Genomic DNA, 9,330 nt, shown 5'->3' on the forward strand with positions numbered 1-9,330 from the left:
AATTCCATGTTTAATTGGTTATATAAAAGGTACCCACACAATTTCTGAGAACAAACGCCCACCTCTAAATGATATATCCAATGGTAAGTATTTATTACGTCATTTTATACAAATTAATAAATGTTTATTAAATTTTGCTAGCTAAGTTGTAAAGTATATATTTTTTAGGTAACACACATTGCAACAAAAGAAAATGCATGGATAAGGGTAAAACTATTATCCAGTGTAATGTTGTCAACCGGGATTTGTTCCAAGATTTTGAAGAAGTTTCCAATATGGACACTATTTCAAAAACCGCGAAAGTACATCATGGTGAAAATGGTAAGTAATTATTTTGTAAATGGTAACAATGTCATTACCATATTTTGTGGAGGTTTGTACACATTTCAAAAAAAAAATTAATTATGTACATGGTAGGTACAAATCCATTTTTTGAGACTGCATGCACAAACCAAGTCACAGTACGAATTGATTCGACAGTTGGGACTTCAAATGGTAGCCACGTCGGTGATGAGCCAACAAATAGCTATCAAGGTACATATCCAACTGCTTACAATACTGGAATGTTTGCTATATTACGGTGTTTTAATAAACTTAGTGCAGTTGGATTTATTTTATTTTAATTATCTACTTAGTGGAATACCAAGATCTTGGTGATGCAAATATAACATGTCAGCACTGTGGAGCGCTGTTTTGGTACGAAGAAAGGACACACAAAACAGATAACCGCGGCCACCCAAAATATAACTTGTGTTGCAACAATGGTAAGATTCAATTGCCATACATGCTGATGCCCCCACAACCGATATATGATCTTTTTTTTGGAGAATCAGAAAAGAACAAGGAATTTCTACACAACATTAGAACATACAATAGTATGTTCTGCTTCACTTCGATGGGTGGGAAAATAGACCGAAACGGTGGTCCCCCAATCTTCCGTATAAATGGCCAGAAATTCCATTACATTGGCAGTCTATTGCCGGTAGATGGCATGAAACCGCATTTCGCGCAGCTGTATATCTATGATACCAACAATGAAATGGACAACCGTGTCAATTCTGTTAGGTAAGTCTGTTGCATTTGATGTTATAAATGTTGTTATGATGTAGTTTTATTACAAATCTAATTGTTCACCGTTTTATATTTTAGGCAAGACGGTAAGCGAAACGACATTCATGTTGAGATTGTCAATGTGATTCAATCTGTTTTGGATGAACACAATGTGTTGGTCAAAACCTTTCGCATGGCACGAGATGAACTACAAAAAAACCCGACCGCTGAGGTTAAGATAAAATTGCTGGGTAAGAGATCAAGGGATGCTAGGACATACAACTTGCCACAGGTCTCAGAGGTTGCTGCGTTGATTGTTGGTGATATCGATACTAATATTGGTGAACGCGACATTCTGGTTGAAACCAAGAGCGGTCTCTTGCAACGAATCACTGAGTTAAATCCAGCTTACCTACCAATGCAATATCCTTTATTGTTTCCTTATGGTGAAGACGGTTATAGGGAGGACATTCCATTCTCAACGATAAAGGGGAACACATCTGGTGGTCGTCAAAGGATAAGCCCTCGAGAATATTTTTCTTACCGTATCCAGTCTAGGACAGCAGAAGTTTCAACATTGTTGCATGCAAGAAGGCTATTCCAACAATTCCTGGTTGATGCCTATACGATGGTTGAGTCCGGAAGGTTGATATATATACGGACGCATCAAAAAAGTTTGAGATGCGAATCATATAATTGCTTGAATGATGCATTAACAAGAGGTGAACTTGACCCCACTGCTCAAGGAAAACGAATAATATTGTCTTCGAGTTTTACCGATGGTGCTAGATACATGATACAAAATTACCAGGACGCAATGGCGATTTGCCGATGGGTTGGATATCCAGATTTGTTCATCACGTTTACTTGCAACCCCAAGTGGCCTGAGATACAACGGTTCTTGAGTTCAAGAAATCTCAGGCCAGAAGATCGTCCAGACATAATATGTAGAATATTCAAATTGAAGTTGGATGCTCTACTATCAGAATGCCGAAAGAACAAGTTATTTGGCCCAGTCATTGGAGGTACGTGTCAAAATAATATACTATTTTAATGTTGTAGTTTTTAATCCATACGAATTTAACAATTTTACCCATATATTATATGATGAATGTTGCAATTTCTTTGTTAACAGTGATCTATACTATAGAGTTCCAAAAAGAGGACTACCGCATGCTCATATACTTTTGTTTCTGGATAAAAACAATCGAGCAGAAAGTGGGATAAATCTGGACAACATCATTTCAGCTAAATTACCTGACCAAGAAAGAGATCCAGAATACTTCAAAGTTGTTGAGGAGTTTATGATGCATGGACCTTGCGGGAAAGCACGGATGACTTCTCCATGTATGGCAAATGGTAAGTGTACTAAACACTTTCCCAAGAAGTTTGTTAATACATCAACTGTGGACGAGGATGGGTATCCTATATACCGCAGAAGAGACAATGGCAGGTCTGTCATGCGCAACGGTATTGAGTTGGATAATAGGTACGTAGTACCACACAGCAGACATTTGTTACTGAAGTATAGGGCTCATATTAATGTGGAATGGTGTAATCAATCCCGGTCAATCAATTATTTGTTCAAGTACGTAAACAAGGGCCATGATAGGGTTACCGCAGAGTTTTACAAATCCAACAGCGATGACGAAAGTCAAAAAGTGATCGATGAAATCAATATGTTCTATGACTGTCGGTATATTTCTCCGTGTGAAGCAGCTTGGCGATTGTTTGGATTTGATATACAATTAAGGACACCATCTGTTGAGCGATTGAGCTTTCACTTGCCCAATCAGCAAAGTGTTATATTCGCAGATGACGATCCTGTTGATAACATTCTCAGCCGTCCAACAATTTTGCAAAGCATGTTCTTAGAATGGTTTGAGGCTAATAAAACCTACCCAGATGCAAAACAACTTACATATGCCGAGATGCCCACTAAATTTGTGTGGAAGAAAGATGTTAGGAAATGGCAACCAAGGAAAATAGGATTTGCCATCGGTAGACTTTTCTATGTGCCACCTGGTACAGGGGAGATATTTTATTTGAGATGTCTTTTGAATAAAGTAAAAGGGCCCACGAGTTTTTTGGACATAAAAACAGTAGATGGTGTGCAATATGATTCTTTTAGGGATGCGTGTTCTGCCAGGGGATTAGTAGACGACGACAAGGAGTATGTTCATGCTATAGTAGAAGCAAGTCAATGGGCGACCGGTGTTAATTTGAGAAGATTGTTTGTCACACTATTAATGTCAAACTCAATGGCTAAACCTGAAGTTGTGTGGGAAGCTGCGTGGCACTATTTGGCTGAGGATGCACAATTCAAAATTAGAGCTCAATTGGGGATTACAGGTAAAATTTTATAAATGTAATTTCACTTTGTACAGATTTATTGTATACACATACTTAAAATATGCGATTGATTACATTATCACAGATTTGATTTTATCTGAAGATGAGAAAAAGAATTTCGCACTTCGCGAGATAGAAATAATGCTTTCTGCTATCGGAAAGAGTTTGAAAGACTTTCCGTTGATGCCAATGCCGGATTTAGAGATTATGATAGAACCACCGAGCGTATGATACAAGAGGAATTAGCATATGATATTAATGTCATGAAGGAAGAGAATGAAAAATTGGTGCATCAACTCACCGAAGAGCAAAGGGCAATATATGCAAATGTTTTGCAAGATGCTGAGAACGATCTTGGAGGGCTGTTTTTTGTTTATGGATACGGTGGAACTGGGAAAACGTTCTTATGGAGAGCATTGTCGTCTGCTTTAAGGTCAAAGGGTGATATAGTTTTAAATGTGGCATCAAGTGGTATAGCATCGCTTCTATTACCAGGAGGTAGAACTGCGCATTCTAGATTTTCAATACCAATTGCTGTTAATGAAGATTCAACATGCAACATCAGTCAAAGCAGTCCTTTGGCAAAATTGTTAGTGCAATGTAAGTTGATCATTTGGGATGAGGCACCGATGATGCATAAGTTTTGCTTTGAAGCTTTAGACCGTAGTATGAGAGATATCATGCGTGCCAAAAATCCAAATAGCTTGGATATGACTTTTGGTGGAAAAACCGTGGTGTTAGGTGGAGACTTCAGACAGATTCTACCAGTCATTCCAAAGGGCACCAGGCAAGATATCGTTGGAGCAAGTGTCAATGCATCATATCTTTGGAGAAGCTGTAAAGTATTTAGGCTAACAAAGAATCTCAGGCTAAGGTCATTGCAATCAGAAACTGATGTTCAACAGATTGAAAAATTTGCAACGTGGATTGCTAATATCGGTGATGGAACAATTGGTGAGTCTTTGCATGGAGAATGTGAGATAAATATTCCTGAAGAATTTGTGCTAACTTGTGCTGAGGATCCAATTTCTACAATTGTTGATAGCATATTCCCTATGTTTCGCAGAGGTCATAGTGATATTCAATATCTAAAAGATCGTGCTATTTTGGCACCAACACTGGATATTGTGGATGCAGTAAATGAATACATGAATGACTACAATAATTCAGAAGGAAGGACGTATCTCAGTTGTGACTCGGTCTGTAAATCAGATTCAAATGTTGACATGCTTGCTGATCTGCACACTCCTGAATTTTTAAATGGATTAAGGTGTTCAGGAGTGCCAAATCACTCATTGACTCTAAAAGTTGGGTCTCCAGTTATGCTTCTGAGGAATATTGATCACTCATTGGGGTTGTGCAATGGTACAAGAATGATAATTACAAAGTTGGCTGATCATGTGTTAGAAGCTCAAATACTATGCGGTGCAAGTGCCGGTACAAAAGTCCTAATTCCAAGAATGTCCTTAACACCTTCTGATCCAAGATTGCCTTTTAAGTTCCAAAGGAAGCAATTCCCACTAATGTTGTCATATGCAATGACAATAAATAAAAGCCAAGGCCAGACACTCTCCAACGTCGGTTTGTTTTTGAAGAGACCGGTTTTTAATCATGGTCAATTGTATGTAGCAGTGTCAAGAGTGAGTAATCCGAAGGGATTAAAAATTCTTATTTGGGATGAAAATGTAAAATAAAAAAAAACCACTACAAATGTAGTATACAGAGAAGTATTCAATAATGTTTAATAAAATTTCAACAACTTCGCTATCCATTAAGTTTTTTATAATTATGTATACATATTGCCGTGCACCGCACGGGTGCAACTACTAGTATATACTAATATACATAATAGATTTTTTTTTTTTTTTAAAAAGGATGGGCCAAAAGTGTAATTTATCCATATTATAATAATATATACATATATATTTACAAAAATGGGGCCCCAAGGGGTAGCTCCGCCCCTGATAGCACGGATTGTTGGGTAGAACGACAGTTATGCCATGGGCCTGGGTCCACCTTGCAAGGTGGACCTAAGTCAAAATACACAATTTATATACTGAATGTTCACAGTGCTTAGGGTTTATGTTGCAAAAACTATGCTTAAGGTATTATCTAGTGATGCTTCCCTCTAAAATTGCTATTGCACTCGTTACTCCAACATTTCTACCATAGGTCATAGTATAATTATGTATTTTTGAAATATTTACTTTTATGAAAATTTAATAATCTTTCATTGATATACGCCAGAATACCGAATGATACTTTGATATAAATTCTGAAACACTAATTTTAAAATACACCTTGGGCGACAATGCGCACAATGCTTGTGTGGTAACTAGTCAATATATAAATAGGAACAAACAATAAAATACCACTCTTCCCTGTTGTAGAATTTCTTTAAAATAGATCAGATTTTGGGAAGAGTTAATACCCAAAATAGTCCCTCGACTATGTCGTAATTACCAATTTGGTCCTCGACTATCATTCTTACCCAATTAAGTCTTCAACTATACAATTTTTACCCAATTTAGTCATTTGTCAATTTGACTGTTTGTTGACTGTCAAAAGTGGAAATAAAGTTGTAATTTTACAAGTTTTCTCCTTCCTCCTCATTTAGCAGCGCCAAACCATGTAGCAATAAGCTCCGATTGGGTTCTAAACCTGTCAGTATCGAAGTAGTGGTTATGCATCGGATAGCCCATGAATTTGATTTCCAACGATTTTTTGACGATCGAAATCTGATCGGAGTGTATTGCTGCATGGTTTGGCGCTGCTAAATGGAGAGGAAGGAGAAATCTTGTAAAATTATAATTTTATCCCGACTTTTGACAGTCAACAAACAGTCAAATTAATACAGAGGACTAAATTGGGTAAGAATTGTATAGTTGATGACTAAATTGGGTAAGAATTGTATAGTTGAAGACTTAATTGAGTAAAAGTTACATAGTTGAGGACTTAATTGGGTAAGAATGGTAGTTGAGGACCAAATTGGTAATTATGGCATAGTCGAGGGACCATTTTGGGTATTAACTCTTTTGGGAATGAACATTATATTACAGTATATTTATAAAATTTGGTACATGTGATGATGATGTGCCTTTAAATGGAAACATTAAAACAATAGATCCATTCTTAGATCAGAGATCTGATATCTTTACTGTACACTTACTTGTAGCCTCCAAATCATCAATATATTGTTGGTAAATATAAGAAGCAAATCCCCAGACAGACAACAGCAAGGACATCACCTTCAACCCACTCATCTCTTCATTCAAGAACAACATGGACAGCAATGGAGTCAGAGGAGTGGCCAACCTTATAACAACGTTGGAAAACAAGGACGAAACCTTAAAAGTCAAGGTATAAGAGCTAACAATGTAAGCCTGGCTTGCAACAGCACTGAAAAACAAGACCAGATTGTAGGCTAACACCCCTTGCTTGTAATCCTCCATTTCTCTCCTAAGACCCTTCCACTCTCCACTGGCAAACAGCCCCACAAGGGTCACAACCGTGGCCACAAAAGACAGCAAAACAGTGAGAATCATCGTGTCTTTTATGGTTTCCCTTTTGATGATCTTCTCGAATACGAGTTGGGTTAGGGAGAAGATAAGTGCAGGGCAAGCAGACGCGGCGATTGTGTACAGAACCCCCAACATGTACTCATCCTTATTAGAGGCTACCTCGGACGATGATGTGGTGTCTGGGCTGAAGATGAGGAGCATAGGGGAGAAGGTGAGGATTATGACGGAGTTGATTATGTAAGGGGTGAAGCTTTGGGCATTAAGGAGAAAAGAGAAAAGGGCAGTGAAGGCTAACTGGGATGAGTTAAGAAGGGTATAAGTAGAGGCAGGGAGGTATTCTAAGGCAAGTGAATAGAAAACATCAGTTGCTGCTACGAGCAAACCAAGAAGAGTGGAAACTAAAGCCAGAAGCAGAAAAGAATAAGGTGGTGGGTCTGAAGAAGAAGAAGAAGAAGAAGAAGAAGAATTAGGATGAGTTTTGGAGAAGAAGATAAAGGGGATGAGGAAGGGGAAGCCTGCAGTTTGGATTGAAGCCATGAGCCATTTGCTGTTACCTCCTTGGTCATAGTAAATTCTTGACAAGAGAACAGTAGCTTCTAAGCCTGATAAGGTCACAACTGTATGGAAAGCTATCTCAAACCACCATTTCCAGTTGACATTAATCGATGATGAATCAATTCCCTTATCAGTAGATTTAGAAACTTTGATTATTTCACCCCCAAATTCCACAGCTTCATAACCTGCAGCTCAAACATACATAATATGCCCCTTTAATTTTTTACCAGATTTATAAAAGAAACAAAAAGGTAATTAAGATGTAGGTGAGGAATTAACTTACTTGTGTTATCCAGCAATCTCTGCTGTTCTTCACCCATATGGAACTGTACTCTCAGAAAGCTCTGGCAAGATATTTGTTTGAGTTATCTTCTAAATGCCCTTAGCTTTTCTTGTTGTTCTTTCTTTCTTTAAAGTGGCTCCACCAATAATTTAATTCCCTCAATATTTGGAGTTCTGATAAATACAACGGAAAATGATAAATGCCCTTAGCAATCTCTGGAGATGTTCACACACGCAAATTATGCCATGGAATCGTGTTCACGGAGAATGGTGAACACAAGGCAAAATAACGTCGTTTTTAGGCCAAAAAAAAAAATTTCGCGGATGTGGAGTTAACGGCGCGCGTTTGATCAAATTATGAATTTTCTGTTATGAGATTATGAATTTTCATAAAATTCATAATCTCATAACAGAAAATTCATAATCGTATAACAGAAAATTCATAATCTCACAACTGAAAATTCATAATCTCATAACAGAAAATTTATAATCTTATAACAGAAAATTCATAATCTCATGGTTCCAAAGTGAATGTGTAGGCATGGTTCCAAAGTGAATGTGCAGGCATGGATTCATAATTTATGAATGTCCGTGATTTCGGACGGGAATATGTAGGCATGGTTCCAAAGTGAATGTGCAGGCATGAATTCATAATTTATGAATGTCCGAAATTATGAATGTAATGAAAATTCATAATCTCATAACAGAAAATTCATAATCGCATAACAGAAAATTCATAATCTCATAACTGAAAATTCATAATCTCATAACAGAAAATTCATAATCTCATGGTTCCAAAGTGAATGTGTAGGCATGGTTCCAAAGTGAATGTGCAGCCATGGATTCATAATTTATGAATGTCCGTGATTTCGGACAGGAATGTGTAGGCATGGTTCCAAAGTGAATGTGCAGGCATGAATTCATAATTTATGAATGTCCGAAATCTTTGTTCACCTCAAATTAAAGTGAAACCGCAAAATGTGAAAATAAAGAAAAAAAGTCACGTAATTAATTTAAAAAAAAAAAAAAAAAAAAAAGAAGAAAGATAACGATGTACTAACACCGTTAGAACCGTGTTCACCATGAATGGTGAACACGGTTCCATGGCATAACGTCTGGTTCACACATGGAACTCTCAGAACGCTCTGGCCTAAGGAATGGCAATAATGCCCGGCCCAATGCCATTTTTTTAAGTTGCTCCACCAATAATTCCCTCCAACATTTGGAGTTTTGTTAATTAAATATAACCCATGGCCCCAAACGTCAATTGTTATACCTGCACCACGGCGTGCATACTACTGTGCGCCCTGCGCTTCCCAAAACAACGTCGTTTTGATAAGTTATGTAGGGAGTTGACATGATTATGTGTATTTGTTTATAAATTATGTGTATTTGTTTATACAATTATGTACATTTTTTATACAATCATGTACATCTTTTTTATACAATTATGTACATCCGAAACATGAAATTTATGTGTATTATGTTAAGAGTTGATGTTTATTATGTTAAAAGTTTATGTATATTATGTATTATGTTCGATTATATATATTGTCTTTAAAAAAAAATG

General features: G+C 37.1%; 3 protein-coding genes across 6 annotated transcripts in view; 2 read left to right on the forward strand and 1 right to left on the reverse strand.

Moving 5' to 3' along the window:
- The first annotated feature begins 895 nt into the window (after positions 1–895).
- Positions 896–3,633, forward strand: LOC109183615. Its single transcript, XM_019333683.1, has 4 exons — positions 896–1,065; positions 1,150–2,075; positions 2,266–3,402; positions 3,488–3,633. The coding sequence occupies exons 1-4, from the start codon at positions 896–898 to the stop codon at positions 3,631–3,633; spliced, it is 2,379 nt and encodes a 792-aa protein (XP_019189228.1).
- Positions 3,630–5,096, forward strand: LOC109183616 (ATP-dependent DNA helicase PIF1-like). The gene has a single exon (XM_019333684.1). The coding sequence runs from the start codon at positions 3,630–3,632 to the stop codon at positions 5,094–5,096; it is 1,467 nt and encodes a 488-aa protein (XP_019189229.1).
- A 1,383-nt stretch (positions 5,097–6,479) lies between these two features.
- The window catches only part of LOC109183599 (probable purine permease 11), a 12,480-nt gene continuing 9,629 nt past the window's right edge, over positions 6,480–9,330 (reverse strand). The window contains exons 1-3 of one of the 4 annotated variants that reach the window (XM_019333672.1): positions 8,959–9,003; positions 7,762–7,842; positions 6,480–7,663 (exon numbers count right to left, since the gene is read on the reverse strand). In XM_019333672.1, the coding sequence (XP_019189217.1) occupies positions 6,540–7,663; positions 7,762–7,798 (1,161 nt within the window). In that variant the 5' untranslated portion in view covers positions 7,799–7,842; positions 8,959–9,003 and the 3' untranslated portion in view covers positions 6,480–6,539. The other 3 variants (XM_019333674.1, XM_019333673.1, XM_019333671.1) reach the window with 3 other exon arrangements.

The sequence above is a fragment of the Ipomoea nil genome, unplaced genomic scaffold, assembly GCF_001879475.1.
Source record: "Ipomoea nil cultivar Tokyo-kokei standard unplaced genomic scaffold, Asagao_1.1 scaffold1149, whole genome shotgun sequence".
NCBI lineage: Eukaryota > Viridiplantae > Streptophyta > Magnoliopsida > Solanales > Convolvulaceae > Ipomoea > Ipomoea nil.

Excerpts from the sequence above, each read along its gene's own strand:
- LOC109183615 (XM_019333683.1), top strand. The coding sequence starts at position 896 with ATGGGTGGGAAAATAGACCGAAACGGTGGTCCCCCAATCTTCCGTATA. Across the intron at positions 1,066-1,149 it reads AACCGTGTCAATTCTGTTAG|GCAAGACGGTAAGCGAAACG; the intron begins GTAAGTCTGTTG and ends TTTATATTTTAG. Across the intron at positions 3,403-3,487 it reads AGCTCAATTGGGGATTACAG|ATTTGATTTTATCTGAAGAT; the intron begins GTAAAATTTTAT and ends ACATTATCACAG.
- LOC109183616 (XM_019333684.1), top strand. The coding sequence starts at position 3,630 with ATGATACAAGAGGAATTAGCATATGATATTAATGTCATGAAGGAAGAG.